At 33.7% G+C, this 24,342-nt stretch overlaps 1 protein-coding gene across 50 annotated transcripts; it reads left to right on the top strand.

Annotated features, from left to right (window-relative positions):
• The first annotated feature begins 468 nt into the window (after positions 1–468).
• Positions 469–24,069, top strand: LOC119607659 (myosin heavy chain, muscle). Of its 50 annotated transcripts, none has more exons than XM_037961713.1 (19): positions 469–732; positions 1,933–2,294; positions 2,912–3,055; positions 4,073–4,453; positions 4,531–4,594; positions 4,675–4,773; positions 6,666–6,769; positions 8,001–8,408; positions 10,002–10,172; positions 11,419–12,008; positions 12,924–13,041; positions 15,202–15,465; positions 17,535–17,744; positions 18,027–18,913; positions 19,086–19,164; positions 19,912–21,087; positions 21,190–22,095; positions 22,718–22,781; positions 23,284–24,066. In XM_037961713.1, the coding sequence occupies exons 2-18, from the start codon at positions 2,091–2,093 to the stop codon at positions 22,760–22,762; spliced, it is 5,850 nt and encodes a 1,949-aa protein (XP_037817641.1). In that variant the 5' UTR covers positions 469–732; positions 1,933–2,090; the 3' UTR covers positions 22,763–22,781; positions 23,284–24,066. The 50 variants fall into 50 exon arrangements, 46 of the variants coding, with proteins under 46 accessions (XP_037817641.1, XP_037817632.1, XP_037817635.1 ...); XR_005231750.1 differs by lacking the exons at positions 6,666–6,769; positions 10,002–10,172; positions 12,924–13,041; positions 19,086–19,164 and adding exons at positions 5,074–5,177; positions 10,691–10,861; positions 13,953–14,070; positions 19,454–19,532 and having other exon boundaries at positions 470–732; positions 22,237–22,781; positions 23,284–24,060; XR_005231751.1 differs by lacking the exons at positions 6,666–6,769; positions 10,002–10,172; positions 12,924–13,041 and adding exons at positions 5,074–5,177; positions 10,691–10,861; positions 13,953–14,070 and having other exon boundaries at positions 470–732; positions 22,237–22,781; positions 23,284–24,060.
• Positions 24,070–24,342: the final 273 nt, after the last annotated feature.

Raw genomic sequence — 24,342 nt, 5'->3', positions numbered from 1 at the left:
AATGTTATATACAAAATTTGTTTAATATTAGTAGAAAAATGTTTAAAAAAGAAATTTTTAAAAAATTTGATTTAAGGCAAAAGACAAGGCAAGGCAGACGATTGACAGTCAGTTGAAGAGAAAAGAAAAAGCTTTTTGCGTTGATTTTTTTCTATATATATATTCTATATATAACGATATATATATAAAAAAAATTATAAGTAGATAGGTCAACCAGAAAAGAAAAACGAATACAGAGAGTTTTATCTAACAAAACACAGAGAGAAATTGTAAGAGAGCTCTTGATATATATACAGATATATGTGTGTATATATATATAGATATTTGGTTATACTTAGAAGTGTGTCTATAACTAAAAAGTTTCGAAATCATTTCGAACCAAAAATATATATATATACCTACATACATACATACATATATATATGTATGTGTATATATACAACAACAACAATAAAATATTTAAAAATAAACTCCTAGACAATTTGTTGAAATTCTTAGATGTTTTCAAATCATTGCGATCTCGCACTTCGGTCGTTTTAGATCAATTCCTTTGGCGGATGTTTTAACGAATTCTAACGGATTTTCAAACGAATTTTTTTTTTCTGATTTTAACTGAAAAACGAAGCGATAAAAAAGGCTTTATAGTCCTTTCAAAAAAAAAACGAAGCTTATTTTTTGTGTGGCACAAATATATAGACAATTGTGATTTAATTTTAATACAAATAAACTCTAGTAAGTGACAGTGCTGAAGTGGGAAATTTAACAAAAAAAAAAATTTAAACAAATAAATTTTTAAAAAATTTTGAATTAAAACAAAATAATTAAATAAAATTCCAATAATGGAAAAAAATTATTTTGGAATTTAAATAATTTTTCTTAAAAAAAATATTTGAAATAAAGAAACAAAATAAATTTTAGTGTTTAAAAAAAATTTGAAAAAAAATTTTAAAATTTAAAAAATTTTTAAAAATTTAAAAAAAAATTTAAAAAATCTTTTAAAATTTAAAAAATCTTTTAAAATTTAAAAAAAAGTTAAAAATTTTTTTAAATTTTTAAAATTTAAAAAAAATTTTAAAAATTTTTAAAATTGAAAAAAAAAATTTTAAATTTAAAAAAAAAAATTAAAAAAATTTTAAATGATTTTAAAAAAAGTATTTTAAATAAAAAAAATAATAAGGGAATTTTGAAATAAAATTTTATTTTACGTAATGTTAGAGTGAAACCCCGTTAGGCAGATTTTGAATATAAAATATTTCTATTAATTTGCTCATTGATTTGTGTTAGTGGTTACGCTAGTGAAACGCTTGCGCCTATAAAATTCTTTAAAATTCTGGCTGCCACTCATTCATACACTCACTCACTCAATCACTTGTTTATTTTGTGCCGATCTATAATTAGCAACAACCCACACCTTAAGTATATCTATCTATAGTGGGGTGGCTCGATCGGTGGGTTGTTTAAACAAATCGTTTAAAATACCAGCTACTACTACCAACAAATAGAAATTGTATGTTAAACATGTGTTAGTGTCTGTGTAAACTTACGCACAGTAAAAATACTTTTCGAAAATTAAAGAATTTTCTTTTTATAAATGAAAATTAGTTTCAGTGTATGGGTTATGGCTGCATAACAGCAATAGGAAAATACTATCCAATTACCACACACACAACCAAACTTAAGAAAGAAAGAGTAAACTACAGAAATAGGAAAAAATTTCTTTATATGGAATTTCGAAAAATTTAGTTAAACAATTAACAGAGAGAGAGAGAATATGAAATCCACGGGTAATCCATAGGAAATTAGGTCACCACTAAATAAGCAAAATATTTCAAAATAAAACCAATAACTAAAATTTAAACAATATTTTTTTCAAAATAATTAAAAACTAAACAAATTTAATAACCTTAAATTTTTCGTTCTTTTCTCTTGCAGGGAAGCATTTGGGCTGAGACGACGATATAATAATTTGTTCATTTTTTTAATTCTAAAACTATACAAAAAAAAAGAAATTTTGCGTTTTTGCAAAAAACTCTAGCCCTATCTCAAACGAGTTTTTTTTAATTATTTTTAAAAGCGAAAACTAATTCAAAATGCCGCGTCCAATTGCTAGCCAAGAAGATGAGGATCCAACCCCATACTTGTTTGTATCGTTGGAACAAAGGCGTATCGATCAATCGAAACCCTATGACTCTAAGAAGAACTGTTGGGTTCCCGATGAGAAAGAGGGTTATCTCCTTGGTGAAATTAAGGCCACCAAGGGTGATATTGTCAGCGTTGGCTTGCCCGGCGGTGAGGTAATACTAAACGAAACCATACCAACACAACCAACCGTGTTCATTCAACTCCTATATATATAATGAAAATCCAAAAATTTTATAGTTTTCATTTTCTTTAACATTTCCTAAAGAATGGCAACAAAATGTTTTAATTTTGTCTCTGTTTAAGGTTAAATTTAACCAGCTTCCCTAAAGGGGCAGCTGTGTTTAAATTTATCTACTACTTCTGGACCACACTAGTACATTTTGTTGTTTAGATAATGAAAATTCTAAAATTATTCACTATTATATAGGTAAAAGATTTTAAAGCCGATAAAATTGAAAAAGTGAATCCTCCAAAATATGAAAAAGTTGAAGATATGGCTGACATGACTGTCTTGAACACTCCTTGTGTCTTACATAATTTGAAGCAACGTTACTATTCCAAACTTATCTACGTAAGTGTCCCACAACAAACCATACTAATCTATGTTTTTCTTTCCTTCTCTTTCTTTCTATCAAACAATCTATTAAAAACTTAACCCAAACAAAAAAAAAAAAAAAAAAAAAAAAACAAAACAAAAAATCTTCTAAATTGGGGTTTTTGTAAAACGTAATGGGGTTCAAAACATTTGCTTTTAATGGTAAAATAAAAGACCAAAGATTTCAAGAAAGATCAGCTCCAACAAGTCAACCCTCCCAAATACGAAAAGGCTGAGGATATGTCTAACTTGACATACCTTAACGATGCCTCCGTACTCCATAACTTGAGACAAAGATACTACCACAAACTTATCTACGTAAGTATGCCGGGCAAAAGCTTATCAAAATTAAGCTTTTTGTGAAAGCTTTCTATGTTCTATGTTTTCTTTATAATCTAACATGTTAGGTCCTCAATAGTCTTATTAACCCATATCATGTAAAACTTTTGGAGAAACTCATTTTAACTGCTCTAGCCCTTTAAATTTTGAAATTAGTAAAAAAAAAGCTTTAAAAAACTTTAATTGGCATTTCTTTAGACCAAAAGAGCTAATACCCGCTTTAGAATCATAAATTTCCCTTTATTTGTTGTGTTTAGGTCCAAAAATTGGATCTTACGCGTCCAGGGTCTAATTGTTGTACCCATTCATTAACAAATCAATTGTATGGGAAATTTCTCAAAATTTTTACTTCATTTTAAATGTTGTAATAATTATCATTTTGCATTTGTCATTAATATTATGCATAAATCAGCTTTATACAATGCATGCTCTAAACAAACGCTAAAACTTTGCTCCTCCACCACCAGTCTTGAGAACTTGAACTGGCCCGATACTCCCATAAACACACGCACACCCATAAATCGGTATAGAAATGAACTCCAAACAAACTGGATACAAAACATACCAACATACGATGCGATCATACAAAAAAAACTCTCTCCACAATCACACAAAAAAAAAACACTTCGTTAAAATAGACAAAAACGAAGCTAAACGAAGAAAACCAGCATATAACAGTAAAACTATGACTTAACTGAGCTGAGATTTTCATCATACTCCAAAATATATTTAGAAAAATTCCTACCCCCAACCAAGAAAAAAAAGATAAAATCATTTAAAACATGATCTTTTTGTTTTTACCCTGTAGTAAAATTTTTTATATATCAAAACCCATAGAGCGAAATCTAAGAACTGGCAGTAAATTTCGTAAATTTTCTTTTCGAAAATTAAGCACAAACTTAGATATCGTTCTATAGCACCTTAATTAAGGAAAAACTAATGTAATATCTTTTTTCCCCCCAATCTCCGTAATGGCAATTTTGTTATTTAATACAGACCTACTCTGGTCTTTTCTGCGTTGCCATCAATCCCTACAAGCGTTACCCCGTATATACCAACCGTTGCGCTAAGATGTACCGTGGTAAGCGCCGTAATGAAGTGCCACCCCACATTTTCGCCATTTCTGATGGTGCCTACGTCGACATGTTGACCAACCACGTCAATCAATCTATGTTGATTACCGGTGAGTCTGGTGCTGGTAAGACTGAAAACACCAAAAAGGTAATTGCTTACTTCGCCACCGTTGGTGCCTCCACCAAGAAGGATGAAAGCCAAAAGAACAAGGGCTCCTTGGAAGATCAAGTCGTACAAACCAATCCTGTTCTTGAAGCCTTCGGTAACGCCAAGACCGTCCGTAACGATAACTCTTCTCGTTTCGTAAGTATTAACTTGTCGTTTTTTCTTTCTCTCTCTAGTACTTAATACAAATTTTCTCTTTCTCTCTTGGTACTTAGGGTAAATTCATCCGTATTCACTTCGGCCCCACTGGTAAATTGGCTGGTGCTGATATTGAAACTTGTAAGTATTAGCTTTTATCTCTTATCAAATCTCCCTTTATTTTTACTTACTTTGTATCTCTCTTTTCTCTTTTATTATAGACTTGTTGGAAAAGGCTCGTGTCATCTCCCAACAATCTTTGGAACGTTCTTACCACATTTTCTACCAGATCATGTCTGGTTCCGTTCCCGGTGTTAAAGGTATATTCTTATGTTTACATCATTATCACTCTCTCACTCTCTATATCTATATCATTCTCAATTGTCTCTCTTTTATACGTTTGTATCTGTCATTTTCATCTGTTGGTCTTCGCCATGTTTAGATTTTAGGTCAATCGATGACCTTTACTCATTTATTCATGTTTAAACATTTGAAAAACTACAGTTAACTTTTCTTGTGTCTTTTAAACAATTCTCTTTTGTTTAGAATAACATTGAATTTTTGCAAACATTTACATAGAACACTCACTCATCCATAACATTTGATATTATTTTATATAGATTACTGTTTGTTGTCCAACAACATCTACGATTACCACATTGTCTCTCAGGGCAAGGTTACTGTTGCCAGTATCGATGATGCTGATGAATTCTCCCTTACCGATGTAATTTCCTTTTACTTTTATATTTATATATATTTTTTTAAATCTAACGCCTCTAATGCAATCTAAGCAGCAATTATCAGACTTAGTTCCAACAATATTTTTAACTTTGGAGTAGATAGATTCAAATGAAAGCAAAAAGCTTCTAGTACAAAAAGTTTAAAAAAGCTTTAACATTCTAACCCCTCAGATAGTAGGTATAGCAAGTGAAATGAATAGTTTTGTGTTATACAGTTATGATTAGGTTCTTTCTTTTCAACTTTTGACTTCTTCGGAAACTTCTTATGGTCTTACCCATTATTGTATATAAAAAGTATAAAATTTCAGTTTAATTTTTATTTAACTGTGAATTCTTAAAATTATTTTTTTTTATATAAATATGTATGTATGTATTTTATATATATGATATAAAGAGATGACATTTTTATCACCACATATTGGTGATTATCCCGGAATATGTCAGGGTAAAACCAGGATACCCGGTGTCAACGATGGTGAAGAATTTGAATTAACCGATGTAAGTTGGGTTTAACTAAAACGCAAATAAACCAAATCAAATCAGCCCAAATATCCTAGAGCCCTTTAAAAGAAAAACTACTTTTGAAAATATTTCTATATCCCTTGAGCCTAGAGCTATATATGTAAAAAGTTACTTAAACTTTCTCTTCTCTCTCTCTCTTTCTGTCTCTTACGTTTTATATATACATTTTCTTTTAGAAAAGCTCTCACTTTTCTCTATACACCAGTTTGTATTTGTTAATACAACATATAAATATTATAAATTAGTAAATATTATAAAAAAATATATTTTGTTTATCCCTTGTATATATAGAAATAATTTTCATTAATTATTCCGGAATTTCTATCTCTTGAATTATAAATATATCAAAGCTCCGTTTGACGTAACAAATATCTCTCACTCTCTTTCTCTCTCTCTCTCTCTCTTATACACAAATTTTCTTATTTCTATTTACTTTCTTCTACAACTATCTTACTCTTACTCTCTGTCTCTATCTCTGTGTCTTTTTACACACACTTACACACTCTGTCCCTTGCAGTATTGTAAATACCCCCTTAATCCTTTTGAATCTGGTTAGGAGCAGGGCTCTGTTTTGGGATAAAAACTTACAAAATTTAATTTAAAATTCTTCTTCCTTACTGGGCACTGGGTTTTTTCTTGTTTTACTAAAGTTAAGAGAACACAATTCTAAATGAGAACATGCCCGCTCCTAGCTTGGATTTATTGAAATGAATCCTTGTAGATACACTTTGAGTTGATCATGAAAACACACAAAAACACTCACATATAACACCAGCATTGATTGTCCTTTGGAAAAAATCACAAAAATCTTTTCTCCATTATTGAGCGTTTTGAGCGGAAAAAAACATGGACGTTTCGTATTTTTACATATTGTTGTTAATAATTCTTCATTGTTTAAACCAAAAGAAAAAGAGAAAAAAAACTTTAAACTTGAATTTTTCGTGACTTAGATATGTGCTTCTTGTCTGACAACATTTACGACTACTATAACGTATCCCAGGGTAAAGTCACTGTACCCAACATGGATGACGGTGAAGAATTCCAGCTTGCCGATGTAAGTTCCAAGTCAAAATGTCAGGGTATTAAATTCAAGAAAACACAACTCCCAATATACCAACATAAACCAACACCAATAACCCAAATACCTATATAGAAAATGCCAGTCTATGTGTGATGGCTACATCCAACACCTACTTCCCTTACAAAAACACATACACACTTACATTTAATTTTCGATTCGATTCTGTGTTTTCTTTTTTTTAATAATTTTTTTTATTGTACTGTGTATGGCCTCTCTTTGTTCTAAACTCTTGAAGTATTTCTGTGTGTCTTTCTCTCTCTGGATGAATTAGAAGACGATGAAACAGATGAAAAAAAGAAGAGTTTAGTTTTAATGGATTTGGTATCCCTTTGTTTCAACCCCCCCTCTAATGTTTGTGTTCGTAAGATTTGTAGCACTTGACTTGGTTTGAAGCTCCAATAAGATCTACAAATCATTGACTAAAGTGGAATGAATGTTTGGCATGTTGAACGATATTGGATATTGCAATTATCTCAATATCTAAATTCCCGAATTGAATAGAAAGTAACGACTGACCATCAATAGAATACTTGATCGTGTCGTTTAAAATATTACTATATTATTGTTTTGATCTTAAGTTAATGTTATTAATCTCATACATTTGACTATTGAATGCACGTTTTGTTGAAATTCATATTTAATTAGATATTGAAAAAAATTGTAAATTAAAATTCCCACTCCGTTTTCCCCCCGTCATTTTATACTTTTTCCAAAGTACATATCTTCATCTTTAATTCCGGAATATTTTTGTACTCATTACTTTTGTAATTAATGTAAAATACAATCAAGAAATTATAAGGAATGTTAGTTAAAGTTATTAATAAAAAATCCATAAAAACGGATTTAATTGTTAAGAAATTTAAAAAACAATCACAGGAATGTTAAATAAATATGTTTAGGTGTAATATTGCTTAAAAAACAAAAATTAATAACAATTAAAAATTAACAAAAAAAAAAGCTTGATTACAACTAAAATTAGTTTTAAGAAAAAAAAATATTTAATAAATAACTAATAAATTGTAGAAATTAGGCATGCAACTCACAGAAAAGAAACAATTAAAACTCACCTAAAACTCAACTTGAAAAAACGCTTACAACTGGCTTTTTTTATACCCACAAAAAGAAAAATCACTGGAAAATCTAAAAGCAAAATTTTAATCTATAATTTTCTCTCTCTCCCCCTAATTCCCATAAAAAACAACAGCAAGCCTTCGATATCTTGGGCTTCACCAAGCAAGAAAAGGAAGATGTCTACAAGATCACCGCCGCTGTCATGCACATGGGTGGCATGAAGTTCAAGCAACGTGGTCGCGAAGAACAGGCTGAACAAGATGGTGAAGAAGAAGGTGGTCGTGTTGCCAAATTGTTCGGTTGCGATACCGCTGAATTGTACAAGAACTTGTTGAAACCCCGCATTAAGGTCGGTAACGAATTCGTCACCCAAGGTCGTAACGTACAACAAGTCACCAACTCTATCGGTGCTCTCTGTAAGGGTGTCTTCGATCGTCTCTTCAAATGGTTGGTCAAGAAGTGTAACGAAACTTTGGATACCAAGCAAAAACGTCAACACTTCATTGGTGTATTGGATATTGCTGGTTTTGAAATTTTCGACGTAAGTTTTCAGTATACCAACACATACACACATATAAACACACACACATACATACATACCTACATACAAATACATTTATCATACAAAAGCTTTTAAGGAAAATCTTATTAAATGTTGTTACTCTTTAGTAAAAGTGTAACGCTCTTAATAAGTGGGTTTTCATATAAAAGCAGGGATAAGCAAAGAAAAGAGCTTAATAGAAATGTTTACTCTTATTGTTTGCTTTATCCCACTACAAATTAACACTCCACCTACATATATTTATACTCAATTGGGCATAATTTCAAAAAAAAAAAACTTCACACTATCTCTTATACTACGAGAGTGAACTTTCAATGACTTGCTCACTTAATCTCTCGATAGTACAACGGCTTCGAACAATTGTGTATCAACTTCACCAATGAGAAGTTGCAACAATTCTTTAACCATCACATGTTCGTATTGGAGCAAGAAGAATACAAGAAAGAAGGTATTAACTGGGACTTTATCGATTTCGGTATGGACTTGTTGGCTTGTATCGATTTGATTGAAAAGGTGCTTAAATGACAATTATTCACTTAAATATGTTAGTTCTGTTCTGTCCTGTCCTCAATGTAAAATCCCATTGTCTTCGCTATATAGAACTGTTTTGTACAGTTTCAAAAGCACTGTAAAGTTAAATTATGCATACTTGCAAAAGCAGTATAGATTTGACTTTACAAAGCTTTTTTTTAGAAAAAGCTCTGGCTTTTTCTTTAGAAATCTATGCAATGAATGTATGTCAGCACCACCTTTTGTTATTTTTTTATTGTTTGTATCTATTTAGTAGAAAACAAAGCTAATGGGTTCTTAGAAATTTCTTTCAAATGTGAACAATTTAAAGGGTAACAGGTAAATTTGTTTTGTATAAATTTTGCACTTTGCACACTAAACGAACATTTAAGCACAAACATTTAAATGCACCTACAATTTGTAAGAATATGAATGTTCACATAAACACCTGTAAATGTATCCACCATTATAGTACAACGGTTTTGAACAATTGTGTATCAACTTCACCAATGAGAAGTTGCAACAATTCTTCAACCATCACATGTTTGTGTTGGAACAAGAAGAATACAAGAAGGAAGGCATTGACTGGGCCTTCATTGATTTCGGTATGGATTTGTTGGCCTGTATCGATTTAATTGAAAAGGTTTGTCTTTAAAAGAAAAAAACTAAAAGAGAAACTTCAACTAAAACCGCGGGCCTCAAATTTATTCTATTTCTCTTCTCTTTAGTTACTTTAAAAGTGATATAAGTAATAAATGAGATTATTTACCGTATTCTCTGGCACATTACTGCGAATTGAGACTCTCTAGTAATGTGTCTCTTCTTCTTCTGACACACTTTTGTCTTTCTCTCTGTCTCTCTTTTGCACGTTCTTACATCATATACACATCCACACTTGTACTTTACATGTGTTATGTATCCTTAAATATCTTTAGCACCAATCCTTTTTATGTATTGTTTTTCATCTGAATTTCTTCAAATTTTTCTTCCATCTTGGACTATCTATACTGTCTCTACATACATAAACAAAAATTGTCTCGAAACCCTTGAACCCTAAAACAGTACAATGGTTTCGAACAATTGTGTATCAACTTCACTAATGAGAAGTTGCAACAATTCTTTAACCATCACATGTTTGTGTTGGAACAAGAAGAATACAAACGCGAAGGCATTGACTGGGCCTTTATTGATTTCGGTATGGATTTGTTGGCCTGTATTGATTTAATTGAAAAGGTTTGTCCTTAAAAAATATGAAAAAAAAAAATAAAAATTGGCCTCAAATTAATCGAATGCAAAACAACAATGGAATGTTTATAAACATGCTTGATATGTTCCCATTCTATTATCCAAAAGGATTTACTTTCATGCATATCACTGAAACTTAAGACTTAAGTGATACCTGTGTTTGTTTGGCTTTATATCCAACAAAAAAAAAACTACAAAATCCTCTCAAAAACAACAAAAAGTAAAATAAACTTGATAAATCTAACTATAATGAGAAATCAAGTTTATCACCTATTTGGCCTAAAACATAAAAATTTCCTCTCGAAAAGAAAAGTGCTCTAAAAGCACCTCAAAATCCCCAACTTCATCAAAGAAACAAAGAATGAAACAAAAACCCATGTATGTATAATTAACTAACCTCCACAATATCACCCTCATCACCAGAAACATATATATATTATTATCCCTTCATCCTCCCCAAATCCATAACTAATTTCCAAAAAAAATGTTCTAATTCCGATATACAGTACAACGGTTTCGAACAATTGTGTATCAATTTCACTAACGAAAAATTGCAACAATTCTTCAACCATCACATGTTCGTTTTGGAACAAGAAGAATACCAACGTGAAGGCATCGAATGGACTTTCATTGATTTTGGCATGGATTTGCAAATGTGTATTGAATTGATTGAGAAGGTATAAACTTAAGAGAAAACTGATCACTGCCTACCACCGATCAGTGTTAAACTTTCTCATTTTCTAAAAAACAACAACTACTTACTTACTACTCTTCTAAACAAAAAGTAGCGTTTGAAAAGTAAAACTAAAGCTTTTTACTAAAACAAAAGCCAAAACTGAAAAAACTGTAAAATCACACTATCACTTACCTATCTCTGATCTATAACCTAACCACTTTTCCTTTACTCTCTGTCACTCCCGTGCTCTAACTCAGCTAGAAACTGTTATTGTTAACAAATAATCATAATTTTAAGTGTTTTCTTATTTAGCAATTAAAATTCTCAGAACTAGCTCTCTCTATGCTTTCTAAAAGAAAAACTAACCCATTTCTTTGGTATTGGTAAGTACCGTTAATAAAAAAAATCTTGTGCACTAAACCTCTAGTAAACGTGGCTCGTTAAAAAATAATGTAAAAAATCTAACCCTAAAATCTTGCAGCTAAAAAACAAAAACTAATGGAAATTTCTTTCTCTATCTCTCTCTCTTCCTGTTCCTGTTCTGCTGCCAATAAATAGCCTATGGGTATCTTGTCCATCCTTGAAGAAGAATCTATGTTCCCCAAGGCTACTGATCAAACCTTCGCCGAAAAGTTGACCAACACTCACTTGGGCAAATCTGCTCCCTTCCAGAAGCCCAAACCACCAAAGCCCGGTCAACAAGCTGCTCACTTCGCTATTGGCCATTATGCTGGTGTTGTAGCCTATAACATCACCGGTTGGTTGGAAAAGAACAAGGATCCCTTGAACGACACTGTTGTCGATCAATTCAAGAAATCCCAAAACAAATTGTTGGTAGAAATCTTCGCTGATCACCCTGGTCAATCCGGTGGCGGTGAACAAGCCAAGGGCGGTCGTGGTAAGAAGGGTGGTGGCTTCGCTACTGTATCTTCAGCCTACAAGGAACAATTGAACAGCTTGATGACCACCTTGCGTTCCACACAACCTCACTTCGTCCGTTGTATCATTCCCAACGAAATGAAACAACCCGGTGTTGTTGATGCTCACTTGGTTATGCATCAATTGACTTGTAACGGTGTACTTGAAGGTATCCGTATTTGCCGTAAAGGTTTCCCCAACAGAATGGTATACGCTGATTTCAAGCAACGGTAAGTTATGACAACAACGCGATCATCAATCACAAATGACAACAGTTAGAAAATCATTTGTGTTTAGGTTTTCAGGTTAATGGTGTTTAGAACCAATAACCCCAACTAGTTAGGAAAAATTGATTAGGAACTCATTTCACTTTTACTGCCTCCGATTGAAAATATTTTATTAAAAAAATTTACTTTCTTACTCTCCCTCATCAAACAGTTATATGATTTTGGCTCCAGCTATTATGGCTGCTGAAAAACAACCCAAGAATGCCGCAGCCAAGTGTTTGGAATCTGTCGGCTTGGATTCCGATATGTACCGTATTGGTCACACCAAGGCACGCAAGCTATATGAAAAATATATATTCCCTACATATGTAGTGATCTCTCCCCGTCCCCCTTAAGTAGTCTTATCCATTTACTTATGTGTAGTAATTGTGAACCTTGGTGCTGTACCTTGTGTACTCTGGTTTTTTTGTATTTCACTTGTCTCTCTTTAAGGAGATTAATGTTTGTTGATGCTCCCTCTCTAGCTCTTTGGCGTTTACACTTTATGTTAGTGTTAACAATTGGAGTTGGAGAGAACGAGCTTGATTATTTTTATGTTTTCTGTAGAAATTGTTTTATACACTTATGTAGAATTTTAAACATTTTCACAAACACACCTAGTCCACATTCCCCCCCTCCCCTGTAAACGATTGGTTTAAATGTATATTTTTAAAAGAATTTAATAGTTAATGCACTTTTATTAACTACACATCTATACATACACATATTTGCACAGTTCCCATTAATACAAATACTTTAGAATTTTTATATACAGATTTAAAGAAGTTGTTACAGTGACCTTTAAAGGTCTTGGTTTTACACACTCTCACCGAATGTTTGCACTCTCACTTTATGTATATTTGTGTTTGTGTTTCACAGGTATCAAATTATTAATCCAGGTGGCATTGTAGGCGTTGCTGATATCAAGAAGCAATCTCAACTTATTCTTGAATCTACTCCTCTAGATCCCGATATGTATCGTATCGGCCATACCAAGGCATGATATTTGACTTATTTTATGATAACCGTTATATAAGAAATAAACGGTGTAAACTGAAATGTTGAGAATGATCAGGAATGTCTTTTGCATTTGTCTCTTTACTCTCTGGTTTGTGTCTTGTGCATGTGCGAAATGTTGATCTAGTTTTGACAGTCAACAACCACACCCACGTATACATTCATCATATTTGACTACAATTTATATATTTATGAACATTTTTTGAGCTAAATTATTCCTATACATATTTTTATTTTTTTTTGATTTGGTTTTATTTTTTTTTTTATTTACTGATTTATTATTTTTTCCCCCTTCCCACCATTAGTTACCAAATTTTGAATCCTAAGGGCATTAAGGACCTTGAAGATCCCAAAAAATGTTCCAAGATTCTCATTGAATCCACTGAATTGGACTCAGATCTTTACCGTCTGGGTAACACCAAGGCATGTTATCACAACAATAAATCTACTTTTCACTTGTCGCACAAAAACAAAGCAAACAAAAACACTATTGTAGAAATTTTTGCAAACATTACGAAACGAAGAGACCTTTTAAAGCACTAAAAAGTGTTGGTTTTCTTTCGTTATTAGTAGTTTTTTTAGACACCAAAGAGTTTCTTTAAACACTCGAACAGTGGAAACTCTAGTTTTTTTCTTATTTATAAACATCGACACTGTTGGACTTTCTATTAGACCTAGCCAAACGTTCTACTAACGTGGTCCTATAGAAATTAGGGTTGTATGCAATTTGTACTTCCCCTCCACTTTACACACCCTTACCATACACCATTTACATGAAATTGTAGTACATTTGATTTATTTTGTATCTCATTTATTTATTTATTTATTTTATTTAATTATTATTTAAACACTTTAATCACACCTCATTATTACACTATTGCCATTATGTAGTTACCAGATCCTTAACCCCAGAGGTATCAAGGGCGTTGATGATCCCAAGAAATGCACCAAGATCTTGATTGAATCCACTGAACTTGACGATGATCAATATCGTTTGGGTAACACTAAGGCATGCATCTCCAATTTTCATTAAAAAACCAATATACCGCTACTTCCCAAAACAATGAAAATTCTTCACACACACACACAAACCATAATTGTTATATTATTATACCTGCCTGCCTTTGTCTCTTTCTTTACCCCTATACCCCCTTAAAAAAAGGAAAAGTAGTTTGAAACAAGTTTGTAAACTTGCCAATACTACTGGGCCTAAAGCAATAAAATATTGTATGCCCCCTCCCACCTTAAACTTTTATTTACATTTATTTTGATTTTATTTAGTTAAGCCAAGAACCCTAAGGGCGAAAAAAAACCTTAGCAAAAAGGTCCTTACCACGCTCTGGGTTTCAGGTTCATTTTTATTATTTGTAGTTTTAGTAATTTATTTAATTTTTATTTTTTAATTTATTTAACACTAACTTTTTCTTTTTACACCTACACACACACTCGCATTAAATGTTTCCTTAATTTATCATGTGATCTTTGATAATAAAACCATGATCGCAAAACCAAATACAGCTACCAGATCATGTGTCCTAAACTGCTTAAGGGTGTTGATAAACCCATGAAGGCCACCGAAATTATTATTAAATACATTGATTTGCCAGAAGATCAATATCGTCTCGGTAACACCAAGGTATATAATTGACAATATACTTGCCAAACAAAAACAACAACAACAACAAGAACAAAAAATCAAATTCATAACATTTGTATATACTCTACAGCATTAGAATAATCAATAGAAACTAACCACTCATTATCAATAGTAGAAAAATACTAATAATATATATTATTAAATGTTGTGTTTCTTGTTCTGTTTCTATAATAACTTTCCTTAGAAACTCCCCTTAAAAGGGGGAGCATTTACTAAACCCTCTACAAATGAAAAAAAGTGTTTTTGAAGAATTAAGCTTAAGCCAAATAGAAAAATATGTTTCAGCAAAGTTAACTAAATATTGGATTAAGAAAGAGTTTAAATTATCAAAAACTTTGCTGGAACATAAAAAATATTGCTTACAAAATAACGTTAGATTACTAGATGTTAACATATTATTTATTTATCTTTCCCCAACAATTCCGCTTCTCGAAATTGTTGTTTCGTTGTTTTGTGCCTTTGAAATGTTTGCAAAATATATAGGTGTTCTTCCGTGCCGGTGTCTTGGGTCAAATGGAAGAATTCCGTGATGAACGTTTGGGCAAGATCATGTCCTGGATGCAAGCCTGGGCTCGCGGTTACTTGTCCCGTAAGGGCTTCAAGAAATTGCAAGAACAACGTGTTGCCCTCAAGGTTGTTCAACGCAACTTGCGCAAATACTTGCAATTGCGTACCTGGCCCTGGTACAAATTGTGGCAAAAGGTCAAGCCTTTGCTCAATGTATCCCGTGTTGAAGATGAAATTGCTGTAAGTATTCTATAAGAAATATTAAAAAATTTAAAATGAAGCTGTCAAGTTGTTGCTTAAGGAGCTGGTTACGTATTGGGTACTTCGACTGGTTTCGAATAGCTACACAAATCAAACTATTTGAGTGTAACAAATCATAAAATTTATTAATAATATTGAGGTGCTGGCTTGTTGCTTTAAATATGATTTGTCATATTATAATTCACTCAATTTCTATACACACACACTCTCAGAAAACTGTATTTCTCTAATGCAAAAGGAATTCTTTGCTGGCAACGCATTAATTAATATTTATATAGATTTTTTGTTTTCGAGTGTATTTAAAAACAAGACCCTCAAATATTTGAAATTTTCTCATGGCACTGCAAGAACAAATCATTTTTTTTTTCTTAAGCAGCTGTTGTGGCAAATAATATGCATTCACTTAATTATCAAATGGTTATTTCAATTACAATGTTTTTCTTTCCGATTTGCTAATTAAATATTAAAGATTTAAAAAAATATATATACAAAATTTATATTTAAATCTTAAGCCACCTACGCAATTTGAAAAATAGATGAATTTATCACTACATGATTTATTTCTGATGACTAAATTATTATTGATTTGGTTGGTGGCAAACAATTTTTTTATAAATCTATTTTAAGAGGCTCTACTCATTCACTATAAAATTTCCTAAATCCATAGTAAATATAAAATAATAAAAATGGCCTACATTCGCCTAATACTCACACACACACACACACACACATATATAGATTTTTATCTGGAATATTTTTTTCCGAAAATTTTAATTAATGAGTTAAGGAAATGTTATTTTTGTTTGGGCATAGCCAAGCAATTGCCTTAATAATTTATATTTTAGGAACATTTTGGCAGCAGAAGCCACTCGTATCCATACCACTACAAAAAAATATGTCTTGGCCAAAGTTGTATGGGTGTAATGAAATATTTATGGCCTAACCTCTGGTGATTTGTTGATCAAATCTGTATTCTTCTGTTAATTAATTAACAGAAGAAAACAAGTGTGCTGTTGTTCTTGCCCCTAGTAGTGGGTATGCCGCACCCAATTAACATAAACATGCAACTCTTTCATGCCACATTTTCCACTCAAAAAAAAGAGGTGCAAAAATAAACTTAACAATTTGTTTCAAAAGATGAGTAATTAATAATTACACACACACAGAAATAAATATACAAATTCCTTTTCAAAATGAAATTTAATAATTCTTTTCATAAATGTTTGTGTGTATATGTATTTCAATTGAATTCTAATAATTTACATTTCCATTGATGCTAAATGAGTAAAAGAGATGGCAGCAAATGAAATTGAAAAAACACACCTGTGTCAAATCGATCGTTTAGCATGATCGTTAAAGAAATTCTAAAAAATGATGAAGCATACCAAGTGTGCATAAAATATGAGTAAGTACTCAACACACACACACACACTCACACTTACATTATTCAATTCGATTTGATATAATTGTTGGGCGTTGCTAATTAAAATTAATTTGAATTATGAATTTGAAAATTCATCGAGCACTTTGCAATTGCAAAGCATTCCAGTTGTTGACCAGTAGCTAAACGGATCTAATAGTTACCTGGGCTAAAGCGAACATATAATATTCATATACTTCATCTAAACGATTTAAACGAACATCAAGCAACTATAGCTGCAGCAAATTTAAACGATTTAAATAATTTATTAAAATAAAAATCAATTCAATTAAAATAAAATAAAACTAAAAAGAAAATTTATTAAAAATCTCGAATAATAATTTATTAATAAAAAATGGCTGAAGATAAAAAAGTTAAAAAATCGAAAAAATCTGAAAAAAGTGAAAAATCTGAAGAGGTTGGTTCAGCTACACCACCAGCTGAAGCCAAACCTGATACTGCCAGTGCTGAGGAAACTCCAGCAGCTGCAGCAGCTGAAATAAAACCAGAAGAACCAGCTGCTGCCGAAACGACACCAGCTCCTTTACAAGAACCCGAAACAGCAGTGCCAACACCACTAGCTCCAACATCTGAATCCACTAATAAATCTTCTAATTCTGATTTACAGCGTCTTGAAGAGAAGGCTAAGAAGGCTGAAGAAGCTCATGCTGCCGAAGTTAAGGTACGCAAGGAATTGGAAGCCCTTAATGCTAAGTTGTTAGCTGAAAAGACTGCCTTGTTGGACTCCTTGTCTGGTGAAAAGGGTGCCTTGCAAGATTACCAAGAAAGATGCGCTAAACTCCAAGCTCAAAAGAACGACCTCGAAAACCAATTGCGCGTAAGTATTTTAAAATTTCCTAAAAAAAAAGAAAACAAGCAAACAAAAATTGTTAATGAATTGTGGAAATCAGTGAAGCAAATAACTTCATCCTCATAAAAATAATGCTCATCAAAAACTCAACGAACGGAAAAATTTTCATAATTTCTTAAAATTAAATTGAAAATGCTTTGATTTCCCAATAAAAATATTTATGGCAATTTTTAAGCTAAATATAGATTTTAGCCAATTCATATAATTCACTCACGACATTTTTTCATTTCATTATTTACCAATATATAGGACATCCAAGAGCGCTTGACTCAAGAGGAAGATGCCCGCAACCAATTGTTCCAACAGAAGAAGAAGGCTGACCAAGAAATCTCTGGCCTCAAGAAGGACATTGAAGACTTGGAATTAAACGTCCAAAAGGCCGAACAAGATAAGGCCACCAAGGACCATCAAATCCGCAACTTGAACGATGAAATCGCCCACCAAGACGAACTCATCAACAAGTTGAACAAGGAGAAGAAGATGCAAGGTGAAAGCAACCAGAAGACTGGTGAAGAACTCCAAGCTGCCGAAGACAAGATCAATCACTTGAACAAGGTCAAGGCTAAGTTGGAACAAACCTTGGATGAATTGGAAGACTCCTTGGAACGCGAGAAGAAATTGCGTGGTGATATCGAGAAATCCAAGCGCAAGGTTGAAGGTGACTTGAAACTTACCCAAGAAGCCGTCTCCGATTTGGAACGCAACAAGAAGGAATTGGAACAAACCATCCAACGCAAGGACAAGGAATTGTCCTCCATCACCGCCAAATTGGAAGATGAACAAGTTGTTGTTAGCAAGCACCAACGTCAAATCAAGGAATTGCAAGCCCGCATCGAAGAATTGGAAGAAGAAGTCGAAGCCGAACGTCAAGCTCGCGCCAAGGCTGAGAAACAACGTGCTGATTTGGCTCGCGAATTGGAGGAATTGGGTGAACGTCTTGAAGAAGCCGGTGGTGCTACTTCTGCCCAAATTGAACTCAACAAGAAGCGTGAAGCCGAACTCAGCAAATTGCGTCGTGACTTGGAAGAAGCCAACATTCAACACGAATCTACCTTGGCTAACTTGCGCAAGAAGCACAACGATGCTATCGCTGAAATGGCCGAACAAGTTGATCAACTCAACAAATTGAAGGCTAAGTAAGTATTCTAATCTCCTGAAATCTTTCTTTTCAGTTTGTTTCTTCCAAAGTTGTAGCTGTGGAGAGTATTTTTTGTACTGCCAGTCGTCTTTGTCTGTGTTGAACGTGTCTTAAATGTTTTTTGAAAACAAATATTAAAATTTTCTTAAAATTTCTCCCTATAATAACAGGGCTGAACACGATCGCCAGACTTGCCACAATGAGTTGAACCAAACTCGTTCTGCCTGCGATCAACTTGCTCGTGATAAGGTAATGAATCCTTTCGAGGATCATCACAAATATTGCACAAATTACACAATAAACCCCCTTCTTTGTACAAAACCTCCCAAAAATCACACACACACAAACAAAGTATGTTAAATTCCTTCAATTAAATTTAAAGAAATTTGAAAAGCGGCATTTCTCTCTTTCTCTACCGACGGCTACAAGATGGATTTCCAAGAAGCAACGTTTAACTTTGATTAACATTAAATATTTCCCCACACACACATTTAACACATTCTAACTAAAACAAAAACTTACTTTATCACCAATCTAGGGCTGAAAAGGAGAAGAACGAATACTACGGTCAATTGAACGATCTCCGCGCTGGTGTTGACCACATTACCAACGAGAAGGTATACATACATTTGACTCCTTTAATTAGAATCGAAAAAAAAAAACGCCGCTGTACATTTTTGCTGATTATTATTGTAGATTTGAGAGAGTCAGTTTGGGAATCTTATGGATTCTCGAACGAATCTCTGATAGCTCTGCTTTGAATCTATTGAATCTCAAGGACTTGTCTTGCACAAGACCTGTGATTTTAACATGTAGAATATTTGTGAAAATACTTTACTGCCGCACTAATCCTTGCCAAAATATGTAGAATATTCCTTGCTAACAAAAAACTAATTGTACATAGTACACACAATTGCCAAATACAAAATTACATTCTCCTGAATATTTCCATTCCTTACTAATTAATTATACCTTTATCAATCGTTTGCAATATAGGCTGCCCAAGAAAAGATTGCCAAGCAATTGCAACACACCCTCAACGAAGTCCAATCCAAATTGGATGAAACCAACAGAACCCTCAACGACTTCGATGCCGCCAAGAAGAAGCTTTCCATTGAAAACTCCGACCTCTTGCGCCAATTGGAAGAAGCCGAATCCCAAGTTTCCCAATTGTCCAAGATCAAGATCTCCCTCACCACTCAATTGGAAGATACCAAGCGTTTGGCTGATGAAGAAGCCCGCGAACGTGCCACTCTCTTGGGCAAATTCCGCAACTTGGAACACGACTTGGATAACCTCCGCGAACAAGTAGAAGAAGAAGCTGAAGGCAAGGCCGATTTGCAACGTCAACTCAGCAAGGCTAACGCTGAAGCTCAAATCTGGCGCAGCAAGTACGAATCTGATGGTGTTGCCCGCTCCGAAGAATTGGAAGAAGCCAAGAGGAAGTTGCAAGCTCGCTTGGCCGAAGCCGAGGAAACCATTGAATCCCTCAACCAAAAATGCATTGGCCTCGAAAAGACCAAGCAACGCTTGTCCACCGAAGTCGAAGATTTGCAATTGGAAGTCGACCGTGCCAACGCTATTGCCAACGCCGCCGAGAAGAAACAAAAGGCCTTCGACAAGATCATTGGCGAATGGAAACTCAAGGTTGACGATTTGGCTGCTGAACTCGATGCCTCCCAAAAGGAATGCCGCAACTACTCCACCGAATTGTTCCGTCTCAAGGGTGCCTACGAAGAAGGCCAAGAACAATTGGAAGCCGTCCGTCGTGAAAACAAGAACTTGGCTGATGAAGTTAAGGACTTGCTCGACCAAATCGGTGAAGGTGGCCGCAACATCCACGAAATCGAAAAGGCTCGCAAACGCTTGGAAGCCGAAAAGGATGAACTCCAAGCCGCCCTCGAAGAAGCTGAAGCTGCTTTGGAACAAGAAGAAAACAAGGTATTGCGCGCTCAATTGGAATTGTCTCAAGTTCGTCAAGAAATCGACCGCCGCATCCAAGAGAAGGAAGAAGAATTCGAAAACACCCGCAAGAACCACCAACGTGCTCTCGACTCCATGCAAGCCTCCCTCGAAGCCGAAGCCAAGGGTAAGGCTGAGGCCCTTCGCATGAAGAAGAAGTTGGAAGCCGACATCAACGAATTGGAAATTGCTTTGGATCACGCCAACAAGGTAAGTTTCTCAAAACACACACAGCTTCTCATATACGCAAGAGCTGTTCTTATTATGAAACCATTTTACTAAATACTTCTATTTTTTTTTCTCTATAATTAGGCTAACGCCGAGGCCCAAAAGAACATCAAACGCTACCAACAACAACTCAAGGACATCCAAACCGCCCTTGAAGAAGAACAAAGAGCTCGTGATGATGCCCGCGAACAATTGGGTATCTCTGAACGTCGTGCCAACGCCCTCCAAAACGAATTGGAAGAATCCCGCACCCTCCTCGAACAAGCTGATCGCGGTCGTCGCCAAGCCGAACAAGAATTGGCCGATGCCCACGAACAACTCAACGAAGTTTCCGCCCAAAACGCCTCCATCTCCGCTGCCAAGAGGAAATTGGAATCTGAACTCCAAACACTCCACTCTGATTTGGATGAATTGTTGAACGAAGCCAAGAACTCCGAAGAGAAGGCCAAGAAGGCTATGGTTGATGCTGCCCGTCTTGCTGATGAACTCCGCGCTGAACAAGACCACGCCCAAACCCAAGAGAAACTCAGAAAGGCCCTTGAACAACAAATCAAGGAATTGCAAGTCCGTTTGGATGAAGCTGAAGCCAACGCCCTCAAGGGTGGCAAGAAGGCTATCCAAAAATTGGAACAACGCGTCCGCGAATTGGAGAACGAATTGGATGGTGAACAAAGAAGACACGCTGATGCCCAAAAGAACCTCCGCAAATCCGAACGTCGCATTAAGGAATTGAGCTTCCAATCCGAAGAAGATCGCAAGAACCACGAACGTATGCAAGACTTGGTTGACAAACTCCAACAAAAGATCAAGACATACAAGAGGCAAATCGAAGAAGCCGAAGAAATCGCCGCCCTCAACTTGGCCAAATTCCGCAAAGCCCAACAAGAACTTGAAGAAGCCGAAGAACGTGCCGATTTGGCTGAACAAGCCATCAGCAAATTCCGTGCCAAGGGACGTGCCGGTTCCGTTGGTCGTGGTGCCAGCCCCGCGGTAAGTGTCCAAACCAAAATCATCCATCTCTAAATTCGAATGCTTTTTTATCAACTGCCAACCATTTGCCAAATAATAACGATCATTTTCTCTTTATTATTCTATTTCAAATCAAATCTCTTGCAATATTACCACATGCAGATTTAAATTACGCAAAATGGCACTGTAAATGATTCACACGGTCCACATAGAGATTCAATTAGCAAAAAAAAAAAAAAAGAGAAACTAGATCATAAGTAAAAGCTTTATGCATCTCTTTTCAAACAAAAGAAATGCAACATTCAACATTCAATTTATTACTTTAAACCAAATCGAAAAATATATTTAAAAAAGAAAAAAAAAACAAAAAAAAATAAACAACCAGCTTACAAAACCCAATCTATTTCATCACCAAAAGCATCAATCTCATCGCAATCAAAACAAAAAAAAAAAGAATAAAACAAAAAGAGTCATAGTCAGATCAGTAGAAATCGAGCTGAATTAGAAATATCTCTGCTTTTTTTATAACGATATAATATAATAATTTTATTATTATTACTACTACTATAATACTACTACAACAACAATTACTACTACTACTATTATAATTGTATATGTATGTGTGTGTGTACAACAACAATAGCCGGCAGCGTCTAAAGGTGGTCGCAAAAGTGTGCTGGACCAGTAAACAATCTTTCATTACATTTGTAAGTGACAAAGAGGCCACGAGGCCCACCTTTCTTTCTTTCAAATCCTGTACTCCCGAACCCAAATGAAAACAGCCAATGTTGCGTTGCGTGTCAAATCATTGAATGAATACACACATACTTGATACATATACATTGAATTATCACTACTTGCACTTGTAACGTGTTGAGTTGTTTGTTCTCCTCTCACCACCTTGTCTTTCACTCTCATTCTGCTGTTATGAGAAGTTCAGAGAAACAGAAAATGCAATTCATGATCCTCTATAAAAATCATTTATTTCACTCTCCAAAATTCGACTATTCGAGGAGAAATTTATTTCTCCTGACAATATTCCTCTCATTTTGAGTTTTGTATTGTAACGTATTCAGTAATATATTGTTGTTCTCTTGGTGATGTTTTTTTATTTCTCTCTTTGTTAAATCATGCATGCTTCATACTCTTTATCCTTGTGTTTATATATTTTATTTAATAAATTCGTTTTGTCTCTCTTCCCCTCTACAGCCCCGTGCTATGTCCGTGCGGCCACAATTGGACGGTATGGCTTTCCCACCAAGATTCGACCTTGCTCCCGAAGATTTCTAAATGCCATTAAAACATTTTAATTTATTTTATTAATACTATTTCATAATTATTTTATTTTACTTTAATTTATAAATATTTTACAACACTTTTTGTTTTTCTAATTAAAAAAAGAAATAAAAAACAATTTAAAAAATTTATTAAAAAAAAAAAACATCAACAACTATAAACAATCGAACGACGGGAGGATAAGAATGCACTTAGGCATATATATCACAACAACAAAAAAATCTAAAAAACCAAAAAAATATACTAATACTAGAGATAGTATCCAACTAAATGTATTTTGTAAAATACCAACATAAGAAGCCTAACAAGGACAAAACAAAAATGATGAAAAGTGGAAAGAAGAAAGAATGAATTTTCCTAGTGTAGTAACTTTCGCCATACATGCTCTCTGACATCAGAATACACAACCTTTACTCATATTGTTGTAAATGAAGAAAGAAAAGAAAAAAACAAGAAAAATTTTTAATTTTTTTATATATAAAATTATAATAATTTTTGTATTATGAAAAACATGACTTAAGCCCCGTCATAAAACTTAATACTACTCATACATATGTACGTTTAGGTTTAAATCTAGTTGTCTAGTTGTCTGTGTCGAAAGTTGAAAAAAGAGAAATTTATAAAAAAAAACCAAAAACACACATTTACTACACATCTTCAAATAAATAAGAATATTAAAAAAAAACAAAATAAAACCAATGAAATGTTATTTATTTATGTATTTATTGTAAAATGCACACTTTACACTCACACATACACATTGATATTTGACTGATATTGGAGATCGAACACATGCATTCATACAAAAGGACTCCATCCAGTTCATCAAATAACTTTTGCACATTTTACTTCTATTTCTACAATTCTCTCTCTCTCTTTTACACTTACTCTTACTCAATCACTCACTCAACATACAAAACACACAGAGACACAAACGCAAACACAAACAAACACCCTCATCTTATGGCGCTT

Source organism: Lucilia sericata, unplaced genomic scaffold, assembly GCF_015586225.1.
Source record: "Lucilia sericata isolate MDLA Ls3-8-SP2 unplaced genomic scaffold, ASM1558622v1 Contig000725F_arrow, whole genome shotgun sequence".
NCBI classification, from domain to species: Eukaryota; Metazoa; Arthropoda; class Insecta; order Diptera; family Calliphoridae; genus Lucilia; species Lucilia sericata.
Note: the sequence above shows the minus strand (reverse complement) of the source record. Positions and strands in the feature narration are given on the sequence as shown.